At 45.6% G+C, this 26,350-nt stretch overlaps 1 protein-coding gene across 4 annotated transcripts in view; it reads left to right on the top strand.

Moving 5' to 3' along the window:
- Positions 1 to 26,350, top strand: part of DAB2IP (DAB2 interacting protein) — a 160,383-nt gene that overhangs the window by 7,209 nt on the left and 126,824 nt on the right. For 2 of the 4 annotated variants that reach the window (XM_040083699.2, XM_040083697.2), the window contains exon 1: positions 24,327 to 24,684. The exons of the other annotated variants lie outside the window; for them this stretch is intronic. In XM_040083699.2, coding sequence (XP_039939633.1) covers positions 24,567 to 24,684 — 118 coding nt within the window. In that variant the 5' untranslated portion in view covers positions 24,327 to 24,566. Of the gene's footprint in view, positions 1 to 24,326; positions 24,685 to 26,350 lie in introns of those variants that run through there. 4 annotated transcript variants of the gene reach the window in all.

Raw genomic sequence — 26,350 nt, 5'->3', positions numbered from 1 at the left:
GTTGCTCCTCCTGTGGGTTTTGGGGGTGTTTTTCCTTTATTTTTTTCCCCTGCGTGGGATTTCTTCTGGGGTTCAGCATGCACACCAAGCCGGGAAATAAATCAGGGAGTTTTGCAGCTGTTTATTGCAGCACGAGAGTTAACGTGGAATGTCTGAGTTGCTTTGAGAAACTACTTCCAAAAATTTGACCTGCTCATAAAAAGGTAAGCAGGGAAAGACTTTGGAAATTCAGGACTGACTTTTTACTTGCAGGGGGGGTTTGTTTTGTTACGAATGAATGTGTCTCATTTGCAATGTACAGTTGCCTTCTAGCAATGCCTGGGATCAAAGACTGGGGTTTGTCTCCGAATTTCTTTAATGAGCAGAGTTGGAACAATGATTGTCTCTTTCCCTTTTGTGTAGGAATTGTTTTACAATTGGTCTTAACCCGAACTTTATGCAGTGTGAGTGTAATTGTAATTCAGAACAGCAGCTCTGTTTTGGGTTTGTATCTTTATGCAGAGAACTCTCAGGTCTCATTTTCCTGCTTATGGACTCTCTTTTTCTGTTATCTCAGACCAAGCACAGTTAGTTTTCAGCAGTATGTATTTCCACTTGCAGAGGACAAGATGTAGTTTGTGAGCCTGTTAAATCATGCCCACTAATGACCTGCAGAGAGAACTGGGGCCATTCCTCCACCTCCGGACAGCAGGCCTGACACCACAGCCTGGGGCCACCACTCTCCCTGTTAGCACATCCTGAACTCTTGCATGTGACCACTAAAATATGGGTTGGGTTTTTTTTCTGCAGTTTGAATTCCAATCAGACTCTTCTATCTGCACAAGGCAAAGTTAGCAAAGGGAGGGCAAGAAATATTAACGGTTTGTAAAGTCCTGTCCTTCCTTCCACTGAGTCAGATTATTTTACTGTGGTCTGTTCAAGGGGGGAATCTGTAAAAAACAGTTCTAAAAATTTGCTACAGACTCATTGTAATTTACTTTTGACAAATACCTGATTTTTAGCTTCTTTTGTATTGGTATGTTAATGATAACTGTGCATTAAGCGTGTGAATTGTATGTACTGATAGGTACTTCGAGGCAAATGTTCAGTACCTGTAACTAAGGGAACAGTAGATTCATGGAACCGATGCTTGATCTGACCTAAACTTTTCACATTCAATCAACTTCAGATAAGCAAGAGGAGGTTGTGCCCCTACAGTGCTTCCTTACACCCAGGCCTGTGGAGCAAATGTTCTGGAGTACAGCAAAGAGCTGTTGCATTGACAGTGAGGCGGCTTTTCACTTTGTCATTTTCCTGCCCCACTGCCAGATCATCAAAAGCAACTCCTTTAATGAAGAAAAAAATTACTTTGCCTGAATCAGGAAAATTGTGATAAGTCACAGAAGGAATTAGGAGTTGGGCTTTGATGACCCTTGTGGGTCCCTTCCAACTCAGGATATTCCATGGTTCTGTGAAGGAATGCCTGGATCACACCAAGCTGCAGCACCAGGACAGTCCGTTAGCTGGAGGGCACTGTGCCTGCTGGGGACATGGAATCTGTGGGTTAAGGTCTCACAGTGCCACATGTGCCACTCATTTTCTGGATGCTCAGGAACCTTTGAAAGGTCTTACATGCACCAGTCCAAGTGGTTTTCCAGTAATATCACATTTTGGGGACAGAAAAGCTGTTTCTCACTCATTGATGATAATGACAACAACAACAACTAAAAAATTGCTCACTTAGGTCTTTTTTTGCTGGAATTATATTGTCAGTTGTAGATTTCCCAGCCTGTCATGGGGCTAAGCGTGATGATTATAATGAGGAATGAAATCCTGACCTCTGAACTCCAGAGGATGTCTTCCATTCCAGCCCTGGCTCCAGAAGGTTTCTCACCCACTGGCAGGAGTGACCAATGGAATATGGGATGTGGAATCAGAGCTCTGTAGTTCTGTGGGAAGTCCATATGCACGCTCAGATCAAACACCAGCTGGTTGGAAAAGTATGTTTATTTTTTGCTCTTCATACTTCATCCAACAGCAGTTCCTTGGTTCTCTGATCGGACTGTGGTAGATATTTTTACAGGGGTAGAGTTTGCTAGTTATAACCCTTCTGCAGAGGGTTCCTGCTGGATCCCTCCCAAACCCCTCCATGACTTAGCACTGGTCAATATTTCCTTTTAACGGGATCCTGTGTAGCTGCAGAGCACTTTTTGTTTGCCTGCATGTGCCTGATGTGCTGCTCTGATCAGCACTGCAATACTCTGGGGTTTTTACCCTCTAATCCAGATAACTTCATGCCAGCTTAAATGTGCTGCTTTTATCCTGTTCTTCTGAAGGGGAGCCGAGTTAGAAGTGCCTTGTCCAGGGTCACACAAAGGGACTTTTTCTCATGGTATTGCGGTGGCACTGTGTTCCCCATTAGTCCTTTGTCATTCTTCTTGCTCCACAGTCTTCCTCCTTGCCCATTTCCCTTTCTTTGCTTTTCTTCCCAATTATAAATTGCTGAGGGACATTTATCATTTTGCTGTGGAGATCACAATCCACCTGGCATGTCTCTTGGAGTCTGGAAAATCTCAGCACAGGTTTTTCAGCAGACCAGGATTTTTGTTTCCTTGAAGATGAAGGATTCTCATTTTCACGACAAGAAAGTACTTTGTTTTGCTAAAGTGGCAACTCTGGCAGTGCAACATCTTTGTATATTTACAGCCTAATTTCAGAAATCCACACGGATTCCTTTCCTCTTCTCCTCCACCACAACTCTCTTGCCTGACTTGGTTGCCAGACTTTCTCTGGGAGTTCAGTCTCGCTTAATTCACAAAGAATGTGGCTCCTTCTGCCATACTCAGTGCCTGGAGTCTAAATCAGGACATTTCTAGTGAACTTCAGCTTAAGAGAAGTCTGACCTACCTAGAATTGAGGTTTCCAGTTTGCAGACATGACCCAGGGTGATGAGGCTCTACCATTACCATGAAGTTCTCTGCCTGTATCTGCGCTAGCCTTGCCTTTTATATAATCTAATAGTCCTTTGCCAAGGAGTAAAATGTAATAGGAACTATTTTTGTGATCTTGGGAGTATTTTTGCTGGCTCTGAGCTCCTTGGAATAGATGCCGCCTCCTGTTATGATGTCATCCCTCCTGGTGCCAGTAGACTATCAACATTTTAAAAATCAAGATAAGAAAATCAAGATTAAAAATTGGTATTTTGCCTCCATGTAGGTCAGATGAAGCACAGAAACCAGTTGTTTAATAGAAGAGAAGCACTGATGGGGAGAGGACTTCAGAAAAACTGGGACAATGCAGTGGAAAGCACAGGAGAGCAGAGAGTTCCTGGCTCCTGGCTCAGACTACGTGAAACCATTTTGCAGAGCAGCTGTAGAAGTGAAAACCAGCAAAAGGAGGGTTGATTTAGAATTTCCTCATGGAAATTCTGGAAGTCCTTCTTTCTCTCAAGGAATTTCAGCCCACATCTTCTCTTTTGTCACAGGAATCTCTGCCAACAATCTGCCCTGGGGTGGCCTGTCCTCAGATCCCTGACTCGGAATGTCATACTGGGAACTGAACAGAGCAACTGGAGCAGGGACTCCAATCAATCTTGGAAATTTAGTCTTGAAAAAATGTAGCCAGAGTTTCATGGCAATTTTGTGAGGGGCTTTTGAATGCTCAGACCCTGATTTCCTACTCCCTTGCTCTGAGATTGTAATTTTTAACTTAGGAGCAGAGAACTGAAGGCAAAGAATAATGTCAGTTGGGATGAGGCTGGTACTAAACTTCCTCCTGCAGCCCCTGTCTAACAGAGCTGAAATTAAATGGCTTAAGGACAGTGTGGAAGAACTGAACCTCTGGAGCAAAGTCAAGGTTTGAGAACTGGTGTCTTATTTTAGTATTTTGGTCCAAAAGGCCTTTTGAGATTGCTGTTTTTTAATGTGCCTTTGGAAAGTGCTGCCTGACTTCTTGATCTCACGCATTTGAGCCATCTAAGATCAGCTTGGTGAATTTTTTTAAGCTCTGTTTTGAAAATATTGGTGCTTTGTCAGTAAATCAGCTCAGTTCTGGTGCTTACTATCATTTTCCTTGCAGATGGATCCCACATCAAGAAATGTTCTGGAATATTTTAAGCTAATTATATATGTACATATCTTGGTGTTGGATAGAGATTAAATATAAATTAAAAACCAACACAGAGAAACATATTCCCCAATGGATTGTAGGAAACTTTCTCCTACTGTAAAAAAACTTGTATCCCAGTGGAAGTGACATGGATATTTTGAAAGCACTGTAATGTTTAAAGGTTAAGGGTCTGTATCTTGCAGATGCTTTGGATGTGTTCTCTGGAGGCCAAGCCAAGGAACAGTGTGTCCTGTCCTTTTGTCTGTCCTGATTTCTAATGAGTCAATCCCTGATCTTCCTCCAGTGAATGGGCAAATATGCCCATCTTAAGAGAAAATATGTTAATTTCTCTGTTCCTGATCTTCCATGTTTCAGGGAACATTGAAAACTTCCAACCCTTCCCTCGTCGTTTCTTCTTTTACCACTTGAAAATGTTCTTGGGAGATTTTATCTTGCTCTGTGGATTGTTGGGTGCATTAGCACAGCTTCTGCTTGCCAGAGCTCTCACTAAGTAGAACTGGTTTCAATAAATCATTGTAGCTTTGGAAAGTCTGGAGTTCCAGTCATGGCAGCTCAGAAGAGGGAGGGGGAAACAGGAATACAAGAGCTTTTCCAGCTGGGGAAAGAGCAAAGGTAATTCTCCGCAGAGAAGTCTGAACAGAGAGGTCTCTGATGGAAGGTTGTGGGTATCGTTCTTTTACAGGCTGGATTAATATTTCATCCAGAGAGGTGGAACAAAGTCCTGTTCTGGTTGAAAGTGGAGGAAGTGAGTGATTCAGCTTACTTTGTCAGGCATCTGCCTGTGACAAGGTGCAGTGCAGCATTTTTCTAGCCATGGAGAAAGAGTGCTCTGTCTGGAGTGCCAGTCAGAGATCCTGGAGCAATTGCTTGGCCTTTGTCTCGGATCACTGCAGCTGATCCCTGCCTTGCTTTCCTGAGCAGTAAAATCCCCACCCCAGATTTACATCTCCCTTTGTCAGTGATTCGGGCTCATACACAGCACCTCTTTTTCATTCACATCCCAACTGCTTCAGATAACCTGTGTCTGTCAAGGTTTGAAGTAGTGATCTTCTTATTTTAATAAATCCTTTAGCATGAAACTAGCTTTAATCCCCCTTTGCTATTCCTGTTCCCTGCCCAGGGTAAGCTTGGAAATATTTTTTTCCTTTTTTTTTTTTTTTTTTTTTTTTAATTGCTACTTGCTCTCGTAAGCCATACGATGCTTTTGATAACAGTCATCAAATTTTACAGCTATCACTATAATCTCAGTGCTGTTAACCATCTGCATCTCTCCTCGTGTTCTGCAGAAACTGAAGAGAAAACAAATACATAGTTAATTTTAGCACATCACTCCCCTTAATGGATTTTGTGTCCCAAGTAGCAGCACTGTTTAACATGTGTGCAAATAATCTCTTGGAATCAAGGAAGAATCCACACACAAGGACATTCCTTAATGGTTTCAAACCCTTAGGGCTCCGTTGCAGAGATCAGGAGTGGGCTGCAAAGGGTTTGAGTCCTACAAAATTCTGGAGACTTTGAGTTCTAATTTCTGTAAATTGTAATCTCTGTTTGGAGATTTTAATTCCATGGAATCTGAACTTGAGGCATCATCAAACAAAGTCGGGTGAAGAGTCACCTGTGTCTGTACCTGGTGGTGAGCCTGAGCAGTAATAGGAGGGCAGAACGGGGAAAAGGGAAAAATCTGACGAGTAAAGAGAAACCTGGGAAAAAGAGTAGAGAAGCCATGCTCTGTGAACCAGGCAGGCAGCATGGATACAAACCTGGGATACAGGCCTGGGAGAGAGGCCTGGGATACTTCCCTTTAATCCTAGAAAAGGCAGAGGCAGCTGGAGAGGAGCAGTGGCTCAGCTAATGGGGCAGCCGTGCCCACAGCCCAATCCTGGCTTTAGGGAACCATTTATCCTCCTCACTTCTCAGCATCCAGCCCTCAGGAAGGGCTGCCAGGTGTCACACCTAATATGGGATTTCCTGTGCTTCACCTCAAATCCTGGGATTTGCTCAAAAACATGTGCAGTATTACCTTTCTTGTGCCTGAGCTGAAAGGTGGGAATGTCTTTGCAGCACAGTCCCAGGCTGTGCTTTCCCCACTTCCTTGGCTGCTCAGGAGCCAGAGAAGGTCCCGTGTTGTTGGACAGGTGGAAATGCAGCTCTGCAGTCAGACACCTGCCAGCTCCCCACGGCCAGGGAACACTCCTGATCCTCCCTCAGGAGTGTCAGTCCCTCTGCTCTTAACCCCAGGGCTAAGAGGAAGATACACACATTTCACCAAGGTCACTCTACTGCTGATTGCCTTCAAGGACTACCAACTGCTCAGCAGGTGCAGTCTCACCTCAGTAATGCACAGGAATTTGCCATTCATTGAAATATACATTAGAGGTAGGCTAAAGTTAAATATTTTTTAATTAACCCTCCCCCCCAAAAAAGGACATGAAGAGAAAACTGTTCCCACTATCCCACTGTTGTTTAACTTGTTATGTTATGAAAGCCGCAAAGGAAAAGGTTTATTTTTAAGATAATGGTAAAATACAACAGAGGGACTGAGTCAGAGATAGGACTGTCTTGAGAGCAAAATTTCATTTAGGCTTCACAGGAGTGCTCAGGATTGGTGTTTAAGATGACATCTGTGTCCACCAAAACCTTCCAGTATTATATTTAGTCACTGTGGAGACATAGAAGGGGTCCCACAATAAAAATGACATATTTTAAATTTCCTGATCATAGTGTATTAACCTTTATACTACTGACACCCAAGATTCAAATAGAATTGTACACTGAAACTCTGTAATTTTATATACTCCCATTCTTTTTCTTTATAGGAATCCATTTAAAATTACACAAGAAACCTCTCTTCATCTTCTGAGTGTTTCACTGATTAGCATAATTTATAGCCAGTTTTGTGAATAAGGTGATTGTACCCAGGTGATTGCAAAAAAGTCTGTGGATCTCAGCTTTATAAATATTATTCCGAATCTAACTTTGTTAAAGTAATTGATGTAACATGAGTGAGTGCTGTGCAGAGCTCTTCAAGTGCAGAGACCACACACTGTGTAATCTCTGGAGCCAGTCCTCATCATGCCTTTGCTTTTCTTAGCAACAAAATTAACTCCATCATTATAGAATTTAGCCAATACTTTACCTCTGCAGTCAGAATCTTCTCACATGAGATTCAGCCCACGCTCTAAATCCTGCCTTCATTATGTGTCACTCTTTGCCTCAGAGGACTGGAAAAGTGACTGTGCAGTCGCTCAGCAGAAGCAGAGATGTTCCTACATCGGGAGGTGCTGCAGGGGAACCCTGGCAGGCGCATGAAGCACCTTCCACACTGTCTCTGACAATCAGAAAACCTCCAAGGCCTCTCCTTTGGAGGGTGCATCCCCAGCTGGGTGCTCCGGAAAGGGAGGAACAGTTTTGTCCCTGCAGGCAGAGCCAGAACTCAAGGTCAGCCAGGTGAGAGGAGGTGCCCAAGGCTGAGCAGGGACTTGGTCACAGACAGCGAGGCCCCAGGCTGTGCTCAGCCTTGTGCTGGGCTACAAAATGAGCCCTGCAGAGCCCGTGCTGGCCTCCTTGTGCAGCTGCTTGGCTGCTCAGGCTTCTTGTGCCGCTTGGATTCTTTCTCCCATGTTCTCTTCCTCCATGAACACAGTGCTGCCAGAAGGGCTGGATGGGTGCCCAAGAGCTTTTAAATGCTCTGGTTAGGAATTGGTGGGAACCTTGTGTTGCTGTTTCTCTGATGAAGTTTTATGGCTTTTTCCTGGTCCTGCTCCTGACAAGGTCACTTTGAGGGAGGAGGATGCAGGTTACCCAGTACCAGAGCCCCGTGTCAGCATGTAGGGGTGACACGAAGGGGACAGGAGCTAAAATCTCCTGGAAACTTTGGGTGATGTTTTATCTTTAAGCAAATTCCTGGAGAAGTGCTGAGATGAAAACAGGCACGGCTCTAAACCTGCGTGTTCTATAATGACGAGATTCTGGGAAAAGCTGGAATCCTTCTTATAGGAGAGTAGGGAAATAAAGATTCCCAGCTGTTAATAATAACAAGCTAGGGATTCTTCTTGTTCAAGCTGGAACAGAATTTCCTGGAAGTCCCTGGAGAATTCTAGTCCAGCACTAGACGTCTGAAAGATTTGGATCCCAGTTTAAAATATTTCCACTGCTTGAGCGGATTTCCAAAACTGAGCTATTTTTTATCATAATCCAGTCAGAGAAATGAAATTTGTGGTGTAGTCAGCCATCAGTTTAAGTATTCTGAGAGGAGTATGGTGACTGGAGAGTCTGCTGTGTGTGCAGGTCCTGATCATCCTCTTGGGAATGGAAGAGTCCTGGAACAAAACCTCGTGTGGTGCAGCTGGCTTTGAAGAAATAACTAGCAATGGTCTTGAGGTTCCTTTATAGGAGCAAAAAGAAAAGGAAAAAGAATGCAAAAGCCAGCATGGTTCAGTGTCTGGGCACATTTTCAAGACCTCTTTTATTTTGAGTAATTAATTCTGTGTTTTATTAGTAATGAAAGCAGGGGCTATTTTGTGCAAGGCTGGAGCAGTTCAGGGTGACTCGGCAGGAAGTTGAACTGATGTAGCATTACTTTTGCAATTTATCACCTGCCTGTAGTGCTTACTCAAGGTATAGTACGAGTTTATCATTGTTCAGAGCAATTATATTCTAAATTCACTTAATAATTACCTCTCAAACCAGATAACTTTAAAGAAATGATTATTTTGTAAGTAACTGGGAAAATCTCTAGTGTGACATCTCTTCTTGTAGGCAGCCTAAATGCAAGTTGGCTTTTTGGTGATCTGTTTCAAATTAGGTGATTTCATTGCATAAATGGATGTATTGTAGCTTGAGTGTGGAGTATCCAAATGCTTGCAGCCTTCTTACACATTTGTAATGATTTCAGTAATTCCAAACTAGAGAGGTTTTTCTATTTGGCAGATGAAAAATCTGTTCTATTTTGTCTTTGATTAAGAGAACTTGAAATACTGGCTAGTATAAATGCACAGCTTCAAAACTGGTCACAATTACTGGTAGGACTGGTGGACATGGCAGCTGAACACAGACCAACCACAGACCCTCCAAAGCTTTTCTTTCCTGAACCTTTTTTCTGCTTCTCCAGGTGTGGAAGGGCCTGGGAGCTGCAGGGTCCCTGCAGCAGCCCCGGTGCAGACCCAGCTCTGATGGATTATCCCAGCCCAGCTTTGAGGGTCCCGCAGTCCCTGGCCAGGCCCTGCTGAGTTTCTGCACAGCTTTAGGCAGCAGAGTTTTACTGACTGCAGCAAATAAATTTGCTGTGCTTTATGGAGCACGGAGAAGCTTGTTTTCAGAATTTTAATTGTCTCAATAAATCGTGTTAAGATTGTGTTCTATTAGACTGCAGGAAATTAATGCGAGCGGTTGGAATCTGGACGTTATTGGGAAGGTGTGATGCTCACAGGGCTGTTAGAAAAAGAGTTTTCAAATCTGGCTGAGCAATAACGAGGGTGATAGGGATTGTAGAGATCTGGAGTGCAGCTTCCCAGGAATCCCCATTCAGTCTTGGGTTTACCTGCAGGGATTCTCTTGTCCCACCGGGGACTAAGTGCTGATGATTTTCAGCTTGTGCTTCTCAGAGGAGAGGAAACGTTTGCAGTGGGGCTCAGATAGCTCTGGCACAGGGAATGTGAGCAGGGCACTCGTGTCACACTGCAGTTCTGGACAATGATGAAGGGTGAAGCTCTGCTCTGGAACAGGCTGACAGGGTTGGGGCTCTTCAGCCTGGAGAAAATGCTCCAAGGAGATCTTAGAGCCCCTTCCAGTGCCTAAATGGGCTCCAAGAGAGCTGGAGAAAAATGTTGTGATGCTGTGACTTGAGAGTTTGGTGTGAATGAGTGCAACAATGAAGATTAGCAGATTTTACTCCCAGCCTCCTCTTGTCCCTGCTCTCAGGGGAGGAATATTTGTTCTTTTCACCGAGGGCTGGTTGTGCCCCTTGGGATCAGAAAGGAGCTGCTCTCGTCCTGGCACTGGGACAGCGTCCAGATCTTTATTTGCAGGATTAGAATGTTTTCGAAAAGATAGGCCAGGTTGAAAGCCCTCCATTGCTGTATCTCCCAACGTTCTGCTGGAGAGCCGGAATGATTGATGAGCATTTCTCGTTGCAATTACAGATGAGCAACAGCAACCCACAAATCATGGCACGCTGGGTAGGAGTTCCTGAGCTGCTCTCTGTAGTCTGGCCAGCAAATCATTAAATCAAGCGAGGATGAGCAAGGGGCTGCTGGATGTTCTCGCCTCAGCACAGCAGCTGAAGAGCTGAGTAAGCTGCTGTCTGCCTAAATCAATCCCCACACTGGGAATTGAAACAGTGCAGACATGAAGCCTGTCCGTGGCCACATAAAAGCCGCATTATGGCTGCGATTTAGGGGACTACGCCTAAAGCAGCTCTTTGAATCCCTAATCCTGGGAGCTCCAAGGCAAGAAAGCAGGGAGGCCGTGCTCAGATGCCTAAAACTTTGCTCCGACCCTGACTCCAAGTGGGGGACCTGGCCTACAGTGAAGTCAATCCGTGGGGAGTTCATGCACAGTGTATGTTGTAAGGGGATTTTACAGTACAGATCCTAGCACATAGATTTGATATCTGACAATTCAAATAGCTTGGCTGGCAAACACACCAAATTGCCAGATTTCTGTAAGATCCTAAGTGAATTCCTGACCTAGATATTCCTTGGAGGAGGGAACTGAAGAGCAGGAGAGAGACATGAACCAAGTATGGTAGACTGGGCTCCTCATTTCTGGCCCATTTCTTATTTCTTCTGAGAAGTAAGAATCTTAAAGAACCACAAAATTGGGTTAATAAAATGATTTAAGATGATCAGCTCACTCTTAAAGTTGTTCCAAGTTCAGTCTTTATACAATTTATCTTATGCTTGGGATACAGAATAATGACAAATCTAAACAAACAGAGCACTAAGCCTCAATCCTACATGTAAATCTGTGCACATGTGCTGCAAACAAGATAGCACCCATGGACAGATTTGTTTGTGTTGCCTTGTGAGCCAAATGCTGTGGTTTTGCTTCTTTTAATTATTCAGCCCTGAAAGAATTTACTGTGAAATCCCACCAGGCAGAGATAAAGACTGGAAACCTTGTAATCTACAACTGTACAGGAGGGTCAGTTTATGGCCTGAATGTGCTGGAGAATTTAGATGTGGAGAGAATCTTTCATAGTGAACTGGCATGAAAACCTGCATTATTTCAGGGCTTTGCAACATATAAATTGTGTTTACGATGAAGCTAAAGCTTTGGTTTGGAAAAACCAACGGTAGATCTAATCCAGATTTGCTATTCTGATGAATTCTTTCCTTGTCAAATGAATTCAGGTTGTCAGATTAATTCATTCCCAACCTGACAAGGGCAAGACAAATTAATTACCTTAAGCTCCGTGAGTTGGGAGGGTTTTGTCTCTGTGTGCTTTGTGTGAGGGTGTGCAGGGCACTGCTGTGGGTGATTGACCACGGCAGGGGAAAGAAGGATCCTTCAGCTTCACCCCAACACCTCACTCCCAGCCAGGTGAGAACACTGTCAGTGAAAAGTTTGAATTCTCCTATTTCTCCCGAAGACCACATTTCTAGTGCACTTCCAGTATTAAACTATTCTCCTGAGGCTGCTCAAGAGTCACAAGTAATGATTTAAAAAGAAATTAAAATGTTTAGTTGCGGAGGAAAAAATGGTCAGGTCAGGTCTCATAAAAACGAGCAGCCAATTTTTAAAAAACGTTGGGTTCCACAGTACCTGGAACTCTTACATGTCATAACCTTGTTAAGATAATTACAGTAAATGGCTTTTCTGCAAGGGAATCCCCTGACATTCTTCCCTGGGAGATTAAATCTACTGCTGTTCTAGACAAATTCTGTGGCTGAGTGAGTGTCTCCTACCTCCTTTAAAAATATCAACAACCAAAGAGAAGACAACACTTAATTCCTTTTTACAAAAGGAAAAGAGAGTTGTGTCTCGGGAAGAAGGGAAACCAAATAAAAAATTTAATGCTAGAGAAGAAAGGCAAGAAATGCAGTTGCCATGGAAACCGGAGCATAAGTAGAAACTTTCCAGCAAAGAGCAGAAACTAAAAATGAAAAAGCAGAGTGGCGAGGCTTGGCAGATAGCCAGGAGCTTCCTCCACCTCCTCCCCCGTGCTCCTGGTGGGATGTTCTTCGTCATCCTTCCACAGGCTGGGGGTGCTCTGGGTGTTTGGAGAGCAAAGCTGGGCCCGTGGGTCCGAGCACTGATAGCATTGCTTGGGATGAGGCAGCCGTACCGAAATCCTCTGTGTGCTTCAGCCTGGGGCCTCTTCCATGGGAGAGGGGAAAATTCACTGGGAATGGCCATCGTGTCACAGCGGGCTTGAGAGGGAGGGGAACCTGCTTCATGTGATGGTCACAAATCACCGAGCAAGCCCTTGGCTCTGAACCAAGGTTGGGCACCGTACCTCAGGTCTCTGATCCTCGGCTCCCACCTGGGAGTCACATTCCCTGTCAGAGCTCTGCCCTGGGCACAGGATGTATTCCATAGTGGTTGTTGGCTGCATCCCACGAGTTTTTGAGAGCAGAGGCGTTTTCCAGATGTTCACTTTTGTCCAGGGCTCTGGGATTGTTTGGTACTGGCACGTTTAACTTGGTTGTATGAAGTAAAGTAAGTAATGCAGTCATTGGATTAGCAATTATTAAATCCACATATGCTTTTTAGTATGACATGGAAAAAAGCAGGTTGGGAAAGCTGGGCAGGTTCCCAGGCAGGGCTGTAAAACCTTTGTGATGGCCAGGAAGTGATTTGGGTGAAAGTTTGGGAGCGTACCCAGGCCTGTGTGCTGTTACAGATGGAAGCAATGAAACCTGGGCTGGTTAGATTTCCTTCAGTCATATTCTTGGAATTAAGCATGGGTGTAAGAGTTTTGCTAATTTGCCCTCAGACTGATCAGCGTCTTATATATATTTTTTGTGAACAAAATAGAAAATGCAGCGCAAGTCCAAAAAACCCACTTGACCTCTTTGTATGTGAAATCTGGACCAACTTACCTGGGAGACAGCACCACGTGTTGGGAACTGTTCCTCAGGTGTGTCACTAGAAATAAAACCTACACGTTTAACTCTACTGCATTGCCACTGACTTTACTTCTCAGCTGACTTGTCATGGTCTCACCTGGACTATTCCTCATTTAATTATTATTTCAAAACACAAGGATTTGTGGTTTGTTGGGGGTTGTTTAGGTTGGAAGTAACGGAGCTCAGAGTAACAAACTTCACTAAAAGGGATGTAATGTTCTTTAATGTTCTTTAGCATTTGGGCAGCGAAAAAAAGCAGGGAACATCCTTCTCCGTAGAAAGGGATTTCTAAGAGGAAGTTGGCTCTTTGGAGAGAGGTAACCCCATCCCGGGGATGTGGCAGCGGTCCCGGGCGGAGCCGGCGCCCTCCCGCCTGCGGGCGGCAGCAGAGCCGTGCGGAGCCGCTGCATCCGCGATCCCGCCTGCTCCGGGACAGGGACAGGACAGGGACAGGGACAGGGACAGGGACAGGGACAGGGACAGGGACAGGGACAGGACAGGGACAGGGACAGGGACAGGGACAGGGACAGGGACAGTCCTGCGGGGGACAGCCCAGCCCAGGGCTGAAATGAGGGAACCTCAGAGCCAGCGCTGGCCCCAGCACAGTTCGCACCTTGGACACTTCTCGGGTGCTGCCTTGAGAAGGAATTCCCTGTGAGCAGCTGGATTTGCAGCAAGGCTGTGTCTAGAACAGAGCAGTTTTCCTTAGAGAAAGAACAGAGCTGTAACGTGCTGACACAGCACCGGCGTTTCTGGTGTTTTCAGCTGGAAGAGCTCCCTCCCTTCTCCTGGGTTCCTCCATGCTCAGTGTATATAACAAATGTCTTTCCGAGACCACTGACATTGTCTTGGTTTTATATGGTTTAAATTGAAACGATCTCATTGCAATAGTCAAAGCAGTGATGGACTCTGAGGGCTCGTGACCTGGGAATGCTCAAATTGCACAGAGGTGTACAGTGCATGTGTGCAAAGCACAGCCTGGCCACAGCTGGGGAAAGCTCCACAATACCCTGTATTGTGTGGGTTTATACCCAGCTCAGTGTGTTCTGGAAGGAAGTTTATGAGTGACATGACCCAAACAAAAAGAACACTCCGGTTGCTGCCAAGATGGCATTCCAGGCTGCTCCCGACTGAAACAAGACGCCTCCCATGTAGGGTTGCCACCTACTGTGTGAAGGTAACCATAGGCTACTTCCTGGAATTGCAAAGAATGAGCATTTTGGGAAATTCCAATTCCTGATATCTGTTTTCAGCATTGCTGCTAAGTGTTTTATCACCTCAGGTGTGTCCCTGCTTGCCAGGCTATCTTTTTTGGAGTAGATCTGGAGGAAATTTGTAGCCCTGCCCTGATGAGTTCTGTTGGGAGCAAAAGTGTCTTTGTATAACAAGCTGAACAGGACCCTCCAAAACCTCCCCAGTAACAGGAATCTGCAGTCTCTTGTGTTTGCCCCTGTGAGACTCTGAAGGCAGCAGAATCTGACCTTTTCCAAGGCTGATTCCTGCAAAGACAAATGCCACGCCTGTAAACATTCCCTGCCCTGCTCAGGAATACGGGAAGTTACATTTTAGCCCTGGCCACTACAAATGCCCTCGTACTGGTGAGCCTTTACACCCTCACGTGCTGTAAAGCTCAGCCTGAGCTCCAGGCCCGTCAGGGCGCTTTGTTTTGGATCCGCGCTGCCCAAACTGCGGTGATGGTAGGATAATCTGTTCCAAAGGTTGTCAAAACTCAGGGATTCAGAAACAGCAAGAGGTATTTGTCAGCTAATGTTCAGACCTGAGAGGTCCTGCTGTCAGAATATTGATCTCAAATTCCTCCAGCATCTCTTCTGCTGGGAGCTGGACCTGAATTTCAGAGTGCAAAATGTGCTTTTCCCAGATTGTTCCCCGATCTCCTCCCTGCACCTTCCATTAGCAGTTCTGTGTACATGAGTCTCCCTTGTCATCCTGTCAACCCTCGTGGTCTTTAAATAGTCTGTAGGCTCTGGGTGGTGATCACCACGTTGTTCCCCCTCCCTCTGCAAGCTGCTCGTGGAAAAGAGGACAAGAATTGCTCGCTCATACACTGCTTGTTCATAGTCCGAATTTAAAATCATCTCCTGCTCATCTCATTTGCCAAGTCCATCAAACCAATATCCTGCCCAGCTCCATGCCCTGCCCAGCTCTCAGCGAGCCGCTTCGATCCCAGGTGACCCTTGGAGTTCTGGAGGGATCCTGCCCCGTCCCTGCTGGCAGCACCCCCAGACACAGCAGTGCCGCTGCTGAAACAGGCTGCCCACAGGGACATCCGTGTTCCTACTAAATTGTTTGCTTGCTATTTTTTCTCCTCGAGGGGAATTCCATTCATCCCCTTTCAGAAGAGCCTGTTAAACTCAGCCAGTCCCAAACTCCCAACAAATGTCCTTTAATAGTTTTGGATTTCAGCACGGAGGCCTCTGACTGTGTGTTCCTTTAATACGTTCACGACTCCTCTGGGAGAACTAAGCCAGGAATAACCAACACTTTCTTAAGCCAGGCCTCCTGCTTTAAGGTTGTGTTTCTTTTCCTGCCATGTGTTGCCTTGCTCATCTCCACAGCTCCCACTTCCTCATGCTTTGCACTGCCCATTCTCAGCTCAGGTGTTCTCAGGTGTCCGAGAGGGGAGTGCTGCATCCTCTGCTTTCAATTTTGCTGGCTGAAGGAGCATAAAGGACTCTTAACATTCTCTGCAGTCGCCTCTCAGCTTGGCATACTGATCATTTCAATAATAAAGTGTTTCCTTTCATTCTCCAACAGTCAGGCCCCTGCCAGAGCCATAATTGTTCACAGATGACTCATTTTGGCTGCATGATCAAAACCAGGGAAAAGTGCTGTTTGCACAGGCTTTGAAACGTACAAGATGGGAAGAGATGTTCACGCTTGATATTTGTACCATATGTGCTTTCTAAATTTTATTATAGAACCTTTACATTTCAAAAGAGATTCTAGTCTTGTCCTGGGGATGATTTAGAAAGGAAAAGATAAGTAGAGTTTTGAGTTAGGCCAAGATTAGCGAAGACTGACTGTGTAGTTTGAGCTGTGAGGCTGCATCCTGCCGGGGCTGGTGCGAGCTGCTCAGTGCAGAGGGGCCGTTGCTGCCCTGAGATAAATACATCCAGATCTATGTATGGATAGCTGTGCTTTGTTTAGGGGCTGCACACTCGGCCGTGTTTTATATCAAAGTCTCACTGAACTCCTCATTCTTTATAGAATTTGTTTTGAAGTCCTGCACTCGGAGTTGCAGCAGGTGTTTGCATTTCCTTCCCCGATGAAAACCCAAGGAATGTCTGCGCAGTGCACGTGGTGCCCCATCCCCAGTGCTGGGAGTGCTCTGCCCTGCCTGGGGCTGTTCTCTTTTCACTGAGTTCACCTCACATGTCCCCGTTGGGAGGGTCAGCAGAGGGGCCAGCAACCGAGTTCTGTCCTAGGGTGGAGAAGAAGGACATGGGAGGATGATTCCTGCGAGGCCATTCATCACCAAGCATGAGCTGTGTCAGGATGAAGCTACGCTTTGTGTCTCCTCCCAGAATTGCTTTGAGGCCACCCAACTGTCTTAGATAAAACACCAAACAGACAAACCTTGCCTTCTTTGCAGCACTGTGGCATTTTGACTAATGAATTGTACAAACCCTGCAAGCCAGCTCACCCAAGGCTGCTGCCACGTGGAGGTGAAAACAAGCTGCTATTGGCTGGGCCTTTGCAGGGGCTCAAAGAAAAGAGTTAGACTTGTTAATCCAGGAAAATGAGTATATTAGAAGAATAAAGGATATAAATTCAGTAGGAAGAGGGGTTTTTTAGTAGCGTGATACACCAACGGGTGTAGTAGTGGAATGGGAGCATACAGACTGTATACACTTGTGAGTGGAAGATCTGTATGAAAAAGTAGGAAGATAAGCAGGAAAAAACCCAACAATTTGAGCTGATGCTGCAATAGAGGAGCATTATTGGGCACTGTGTGCCTTGCTAGATATTTTCTATTATTTTTATTTGGAGTGTCCTTTATCAGATCATCACCCAGTTCCCTGCTCAGGGCTGGTGAGACCCAGCAGGGTGAGAATTCCCAGCACTGGATCCTGGCTCAGGAGAGCTCAGGTGCTGGAGGTGTTGGTGCTCTGAGCTTCCACACTTCAAAACATCCCAGCCCTTGCTTGCTTTGCTCTTGGAGTGTTTATCATATTTCTGTTGTTTGAAGGAGGCTCTCCACATTGTGCAATCAGCTGCACTCAGACAATAACATCTCTCAGGGCAGCCCTGTGTTGTTGCACCAGAAGGAAAAACGTAAATTTAAATAAACCACCCTCACAATGGTATTTAAAAACTGATTGCAGGATTTCCAGTCACTTTTGTAAAGCCCTCTTTAAAAACAATAGCTACGTTTTCATTTTTCAACTTGTGAACGGGGAATTCTTTCAAAACAGAGGGTGTTTTCTGTGCTACTCTGTCATGTCAGCCTGATAAGGAAGATGGCTAAAGATCATTCTTGCCAAAATATTCCTTGGATGAGTCATCTGATGCCAAAAAGCAAGTGAAACGAGCAACTATATTTGCAGTGGAGTTTGCAAATTATGTGGCAAGGAAAGGAAGAAAATAATCTGTCACATGAAAAATGAAGTTTAGATTGTGTGTATATAAATCAGTGATTTGTTATATGAGTGTGAGATCATTATCAGGCATTTAAACATGAATTGGAAGTGCCTAATCTATTAATTAATCAGGAAATAAGTTTTACATAGCGTGTGTAATCAAGTTAATCTTTCATTTCAGTTGCCAGCAGAGATGCTGCTGTCAGTGGATGTTGTCATGAGATTAAACACCCCAAGAGCTGATTCTTGCTGAGGAGGAGCCTCAGGTGTCCAGATGGCATCGGGAGGGGAGGGGAGGGGAGGGGAGGGGAGGGGAGGGGGCTGCTTCCCTGGAGCCCACGGCATTCCTGACACCGGGAGAAGTTCTCTGTGCCCACAGGGGTTCCTGGGCTCTGCAGCACCTGGAAAACCTTCTCTTCTCCCCACCTTGGGCTACAACAGACTCAGCTTCCACAGAGGCAAGGAGAGTGATGCCCTGCAGGGGCTTTCTGCGGGGTTTGTGGCTTTTTCCCTGACCTTTTAGCACACCACATTGGAAGCCACTGTAACAGAGCTCACGGTAAATAGCTGAGCCTTCTGCTAATAATAACCCATAAATCTGGCACAGGAAGGCAGTGATGCCAGACTTTTATCAACTCCTTCCCTGCAGCAACACAACAGCAAGTTTACCGATGAAATACAAAGTACATATTTTTAGGAGTTAATTTATTTTGTTGTATGAATATTTTGATCAAGTTCGATGCAGATTTTGTAGTTTATTACAATAATTTGTTATTACATCTAATAATTAGATTCCTAACCTAGAGGTGGTGTGGGTTTTGTTTACTTAAATGTGAAGATAGAAAGGTAAAGATCACCATCTCGGCTCCCTTCCCACTGAAGGCTGGACTAGTGAGATTTTGGGGTCCCTTTCGAGCCGTGCAGGGTCATGGCAGAGAACTGCCACAATTTTGTCTTGGAGAAGGAAATGGGAGATCTTGGGAAACCCAGAGTTGAAGTTACTCTGTTAATCACTCAATGAATCACTGCTAACATTTTATTTTAGTAATATTTGGGAAGAATAGTCCCACTTAAACAAGTATTTCCTGCCAGCAGCTCGGTGTGGAAGACACATGGTGCTGGGAAGTGTTGTGCAGCTCTCGGTTACGGCTGAGGGGCTTTGTTCGATTTAGGAATTGGTACAAGATTTTTCTTTTTAGTTTGGAACTTCTGCTGTACAGTAGAGACTTCACACTCCTGTGTTTTTCCTCCTGGTGAGAGGAAGCTGCTCTGAGACACAGGATGTTTGATTCTGGTAGAAGTTTCTTCTTCCATTTGCATTGCGCTCCATGTGTTTAATTGCTTCATTAGGTCTGTGGAAATTTAGCATAAATCTTCAGATGGATTTTGACTTTGTAAATTTTATTAGCATCATTACCAGTCAGGTCATAAACCAATGTACCCGAGTGGAGTGTTGTGTGTCAGCAGAGCAAGTGAAGTGATTTTGTTTTGGTCTCCCCCCCGCTCGCTGAAAGCTGATGTGAGAAGCTGATGTTCTTTAGCTCTATTGTTCGGCTGGGAAGCGGGCAGGAAATGTGCCGTGCTCTGAGGTCAGGCTCGGTGCTTCTCCCCCGATCCCGGAGTTCATGGTGGGCTCAGGAAGCGTCTCCGGGGCTCTCAGAGCCTGGGCCAGAGACCCTTCCCTGTGCCCTGCCTGTCACACCCAGAGCTCGGGGACACGGATCGGCCTCTCCTGTCGGCCTCCGTGGGGGCAGCGTGGTGGAATTCCCACCCTCGAGGGAGCAGAAATTTCAATGTGATCCAAAACTCAGCTGGTTGGGAATTGGAGGTGTCGTTTCTCTTACTTCCTTTTTGGATAGTGATATCTGAGAAATTCTTTTATTCACATTTTAAAGATACATTAGGATTCTTTCTTAAAATCAGACATTATTTATTAGAAGCAAATAACTGACTTTCCCACTTAATATTGGGCACATTCAGAGGATTCTAATTTTTTTTTTTACCTGAGTGAAAAAGAGGAAGTTTATCTGTTTTAAGTACATTAAACTGAACAAGTATTTGCAGAAGCAAATACGCAGAAGCATCTATGCTCTGCTGTCCAAAAGATGCTGTAGGAAAAAAAGACGATTATGTTTAATACTTCTCCATCCCGAGGGAGTTGTCTGAGGAGAGTGGGGAAGTTCCATTTACTCTTTGGGAAGGATAAGGGGTGCGGGGTTCTGCCTTGCCCTGCCCCAGCCTTCCCACGAGGTGCTGAGTGAATCTCTGGGGATGGGCTTGGAGCTTCATTGCTGCAGTGTGCGCAGTACTCTGCATTTCCTTAGATCGTGGGTGCCGAGCACAAGGAGTCAGCTCCTAATTGCTGGTGATGCAGACCCAAAACAATGGGACATGGATCCTCCTTTGCATCTCCACCCTGCCATGGTGTGTAATGACCACAGTGACAGTAAACAACAGGCACAGTCTGCGTGGAGGGAACGGTGATGCTGAAAGAATTCGTGTCCTGGGTTAACTTCCAGCACACTGCCTGAACACTTATTTAATATTTCATTTTTATCATGTACATTCTTCCTCTTGCTTTTTCACATGGCACTGCTTCCTCTGCTCATTAATATCATTAAATATCTATACAGTATGTAATGACTGCTGTTCATTTACATTTGGATTTCATCCCCATACACACAGCAAGAGTAATCCATGGTGTTGTGGTGGCTATGACACCGTTCAGTAAATGGAGAGCAGTGAATTCTCTACCTAAATTTAAAGTAAATGCTCATTCTCATTTTGATCTCCAGCCTATGAACCATTTTGTTGCAAGGCTCTCAAGAAGCTGCTACATTCCACCTCAGATAGTAAGCAAACTTTGCCTATGTGTGCTCTTAAAATACTAAAAAGAACTACTTCACTTTAATTGTGTGTATGAAACTTTCCTTCATGAGTCTTCAAACAAATAAGTCACGGAAGATTTTGGTGTTGGTACAGCTGCATTGAAAGTTAAGTTTTCCTCACACAAAGGAAATTACCTTCCTCCCTGCTCTGCTTGTGAGCTGAGGAATCCCTGGGAGCCTCGAGGCAAAAAGCCTGGAAATCTTCCAGGCTGGGAGTGCACTGGAGTCTGCGATGGACTGGTGAGCAAATTCATGCGGGCACACAGAGAGTGTCTGCGAGCACCGACAAACACTGTTTCTCTTGGGCTGTAAAAGAGATCGTTTGTACAGATTTTCCCTTCCTCCTTTTCCCTCCGACTTCAGGAGGAATGTGATCGTTCTTCAGGCGCAGAGGGCTTGCATGTGACAGGGAAATTGGGGTTGCAGTCTGATTTTTATTCAATTTCTTGATGGTTTGTCTGCAGTTCGTTGTCCTATTGTAAATTAGAAATTAAGCTAATACCCACCACTCCTCTCTGCTGGCTGAGCCAAAGCTACTTCTTGTTCAGTTGGTTGAAGTTTTGGGGAGCTTTTTGTTGTTTGTTAAGTTTAAATTTTGAAAACTTCAGTTCACTTCTTTATGAAAGAAATCTGGGAAACTGAAATGAAGTTCCTGAAGCGGCTGTCTCAGAGGCAGCCTGAATTCAGAGCCATGAATTCTGTGTGTGAACAAGTCAAGGCATCCTCTGACCTGTCCAGCTCGGGGGTTTGGGGCTGGCTGGACCCCAGTGACAGAGCAGGGAAACTTTCACCTTCGAAATAAGGAACTCAAGTTCCTTGCTGTAAATTCTGAGGGATCTGGGTTTAGGAAGGTTTAAGGGCAGGGTGGCAGCAGAGGGTGACAGCAGTGGGTGACACCAGATCAGCCCTGGGTGCTGAGTTCTCTGCTAAAGCCCAGCAGTGCCTCAGACTGGGTATTTTACCATAGTTTGGCGTGTATTTGATTTAACTCCACGGGTTAGGTTTGTGTTCAGTGTTGGGGAGGAGGAGTTAACACCCCAAAAATCACTACTACATTTATCTCCAATTGCTCTTCTTCCTGAAAGATCCAGCGGAGCTCTGTGACTGAGCTCATCCAGCTGCCTTTTGGAGGGAGCAGCCAGACTGGGATGTGTTATTTTAGACAGAGATTTGGTGCTGTCAGCTTTTCTCCTGAGCAGTTCATAATCCCACGTTTGTGAGCGGCAGATTCTGCTGTACACAGAACATGTGTCAGGGTATGGCTTTCAAAAAGAGAAAAAAAGTAGTAAAGAAGAAGAGAACAGAGCAGTGTTGGATTAATTGGAAAGGTCCAGCTCAGTCACATCCCCCCCAGGTGGGTTGTTAATTTTCCTGCCTGCTGCTCTGTAGCATCTGAAGTTAAATCCTTCAAAACTGTTGTTAAGAGAGAGACAAAGCCAAGCTGGCAAAACTGGAACACAACTCCAAACCATTTATTTAAGTTTTTTTATAGGGCTGCTTTCTCTTGTCATATAGTTTATAGTCCCTCATTAACTTCTCCTGCTTCGTGGTCACCTATGAGTGTTTCTGAAGGTATCAGGCTGATTGAAAATAAAAATCCTGAGGATTCCCACCTCTCAGAGCTTGAGGAGATCCCCAGCACCTGTCTGTCCCGAATCCCCAGAGCTTTGAGCGTGAGTCACCCAGCTCCAGTTAAATAAAATCGAAACTTCCCCTTTCAGATCATCTAAATTCGGGGGAGCTTTTAAAATGGTTTTGTTTAAACTTTCATTTCCATCAGTGCCTTTTATTTTTTATTTTTTTTCTATTGGGAATGACAAAAGTAAATTGGATAGGCTGTTTTAAAGACATTTCTAGTGATAAGAGCATAATTGCATAAGACTCTCTTCAGAGCTTTCATCCAAGTTATTATGACACAAAACTGCAGAGACACACCTGAATATTTGGGTTCTCATCTACAGCAAATCTTTAACCAAACCTCAGTATTTTCAGCCTTTCCCATCCCTGTGTCCTGGATGTTCTCAGCTCCATTTGGGAATTGCATCAGCTGCACAGGATGAGTTTGTGCTCATCTGGAAAACAGAGTCCCTGTATTTTTTTTTTTTTTTTTTTTAATGTACCCAAATATGAAAAGGAAGATTACTGTGGCTGAGAAGAAGAGAGCAGATGTGCAGTCAGTGAAGGTTTTTCCTTCGTGCCCGGCTTTGCTGCGGGATGCGGTGGGAGCGCAGAGCGATGTCCCGGTGTTCCCCTCCCGGGCCAGGGAGCCTCCGCTGTCCAGCTGGGATCTGCCTCCTTGACCCGAACTTGTCGTTGCCCTCCCGAGTGCTCATTCCTGCACCGCCTGAAAGCTGGCGCCGAATTCCTCACGTGTGGCCTCAAAACCAGGCATGGACTCCGGGGAAGAGCGAGGCTTGGGTTCTCCTCCGGGAAGGGCATTTCCCAGCTGACACACAGCGTGCGTTTATTTCTCGGTGGGAATAGGAAAAGGCGGCTCGTGGAGAGTTGTGATGTTTTCCGTGACTGTGGGAATGTGTGAAATCCTAAAATCGGGGAGGGTGGTTGGTGCTGGGGAAGGGACTCCTGTCCCGGTGCGGTTGCTGAATCGGAACAGTTTCTGCCTCTTGTTACTGGAGATACAACACAGGATAATCCAGGGAAGCTTTCCAGCTCCTGCTGCCGGGGAACGGGGCTCATCCACGGCCAAGCCCGTGTCTGGTCATAAGACACCGCAAAGATAAATTTGCACAGAAGTCTGGGAAAAATGACAAACCGAGGACACAACACGGGGAGTTATTGTGCAGATGTTGTTTTCAGCTCATCCCACTCGGATGAGGTTTCTCTGTTACCTGCCAGCCTGGGAGAAGCAGCAGCCACGCATTAAATTCTTGGCCACCATTCTGAAATGTTTTCTCTCACTCTTCCTTCAGAGTCATTTTTGTGCCAGCGAGGGAAGGAGCTTACATGCAGGATTCTGGACAATTCACTTCTGACCTTTTGAAACAGTGAATGTGGAGTGATTTTTTAATCTGTTTAATATGTATATATATTGTTTTATTTTCTTCCATGGCTTAAAGTGTTAATTCTGCCCATTGAAATGTGATTTTATGGAGCAATATGAGCCGGAGGCAGAATCTCCGATGCCATCAGGACCCAAATGGTAAATAGGCCCTTTCTCTAATTTGTGGGATGTGCTATAACTCAGTTTGAATGTTGAAAGGAAATGGGCCTCCAGGGGAGTCTGGAGCTCTGTTCATTCAACTTCTAATTAAAGTTTTCCCCTCTCAAATTTCACTTTATTTTCCGGGGCTTTTGCTCCATGATGATTATTAACATGTGTCCCATGGCCAGGAAATCATTCTCCCCTTCCCCAGCGCAGCCTCCCCGCGATCGCTCCCGCAGCAGAGCCGCAGCCCCGTCCCGGCCATCAGCCGGGGCCGCGCTGCGCTGCGCGGGGAGCTGCCAATCGTCCGGGACGCTTTGATCACACGGTGCTGTCTGGCCGAGACGATCCAGTCCAGGATTTCTTCCAGCCTATGCTTCACGTTTCAGGAGCCCAGGCCAGCTCTGGCTTCCTATTCCTACTCCGGCAGCCTTATCTTTTTGGGGGCAGGAGTTGTTAGCGCAGTTTATCTTGCTCTCTGCGAGTCCTCCCTCAGCTGAGACATGCACTCCGGTGCCGCCTGCTTTTTTTTCCCTCTCTCTCTCTCTCTTTTATGTTTTCTCGTTGTTTTTCTTTTTAAATGTGTCAAGTGAAGAGTTCCTCTTCCCCCCTCTCCCCTTCCACTCCAAAGAACCACCCTCCAGTTCATTAATACGCTGGGACCGTTTCCTCCTGTGCCAGAGGGGAGAGCGAACCTGTGCCTGCATGTGCGCGCGTGTGTAAAATAGATCCAAAAATGTCCATGAACAGCAGGAAAAGTTCTGGGAGACCGTCCTACTACTACCGACTGCTCCGGAGGTCACGACTTCAGAGACAGCGAAGCAGATCCCGCAGCCGGAACAGGCTTAGCAGGGGTAATTGCGAGCTCTTTAATTGCCGTGCACAGCCCGCTGCCGCTGCCCGGTAGCGCCGTAGGTAGGTGAGGATGAGCCGGGCCAGGAGGGGCACTGGCCCCGAGCCCCGGGAGCGGCTCGGGCTCTGCACAAGGTCAGTGTGCGAGGGATCGGGCCAGGCGTGGCTGCTCTAACCCCGTGTGCTGTCACTGAGCCAGGCTTTCCGACTAACCGCGGGTCAGCTTTGCGGGAGCTGCTTCTCCGAGATGTTTGGAGGCCTAATTGATGCTTGCAGGGCTTTTGAAAAGCCGTGCTTAGGAAATGGAGTGTGTCTGCAGAGATGTATTGCTGCAACTTCTTGTTCTTCATGAGCCCGGTGTCACCAGGGGGTTGGGATGACAAAGCTGACAACAGTTTAGGGGTAGGATTTTCCAAAGAGCCTAAAGATTGTGCTCCCGAGGCACTGCAGAAACCTGTGGGACTTGAAGCCCCAAACCACTCTGCACTTTAAAAAACCCTGCTCTAAAAGGGCCTATTTGTCCTCACCAGCAGGAGGGAGATCCGCTGAGGGATGCTTCTGTAGGGCACAGGCAGCCCGTTCCTTCTACTGGAGGCAGCAACTGACCCAGTTGCATTTTTAAAACAAGCTATTCTGCCTTTCTCTTCTACTGTGAAATAACTGTTTATTGGTTCTTTTCCTTGTCGTTAAAGCAGCCAAAAAGTGGGAGTATGTGAGTCTTTTCCTATTGAATTTTTTCAGAAAGGAGGGGAGGGTTGTGTTTGCCCTCCAGTCTGGCAGTCCTGGTATATTTATCATGCTGTGAGCCTAATCAAAGCTATTAACTGAAAATAATTCCCTTTTTCTTGTTTTTGTGTGAATAAAAAGCACAAATGCAACTTTACAGCCGTCAGGTGTCTGTGCAAATCCAGGCTTGGACTTGTCTCACTGGAGTTAGTTCTGATTTATGAAGCAGATTTTAAACCCAGCTCCAGCACTGCAAGATTTGGCTCAGTGCAATGTCCTCTTTCCTCTTTTCCTGGCACTCAGGACAATTTTAAGGACTTTGAATCATTGCTGAGAAAACAATAGGAAGCTAAATCAGTCCCTGAGCTTCAGCTTTTCCTTTAAGCAGACAGTGGTTTTCTTTGCACGATTTTTTTTTGTTGTTTTGCCTGTCAGGGAGGAGTGTTTGTAAACTCCCAAACATATCCCGGTTCTCTTTCCCTCTTTATTGGTGTGCTGTGTAAAACCAAAATATTTTACTGTCATTTCAGTTACTGTGACAAACTAAATGTGTTTAGTTTCGTTTAGGTAACCCAATGTGAACTTAATGGCATCATTTGTCAGGAACATGAGGAATATACAGGCAGATTTGATGGATATGGGAATCAGCCCGAAAGTTTGTAAGAAATTGGATTTGAACCAGCTGAAATCATGTTGCTGTTGATCTCTCCTGGAGTATTTTGTGTTGTCTCTGAGTTTCCTACCTCTCAGCCTAGCTGAGCTCCTCTTATCTGTAAATCTGAAAGGGATCTGCAAAGCTGGATGAGAATTTTCTCTTTATTTTGATCTGGTTTTGTTGTGGTGGTGTCACACAGCACAGGGGGCTTGGTCCAGGCTGGGCAGGGTGATGGAAGTGCTGGGATAATGCAGCAGGAATACTTTCCTTAGCAGCTTTGTTCCCAC

The sequence above is a fragment of the Hirundo rustica genome, chromosome 20 (genome assembly GCF_015227805.2).
Source record: "Hirundo rustica isolate bHirRus1 chromosome 20, bHirRus1.pri.v3, whole genome shotgun sequence".
In the NCBI taxonomy this organism is placed as follows: Eukaryota; Metazoa; Chordata; class Aves; order Passeriformes; family Hirundinidae; genus Hirundo; species Hirundo rustica.
This window is presented reverse-complemented; position numbering and strand designations above follow the sequence as displayed.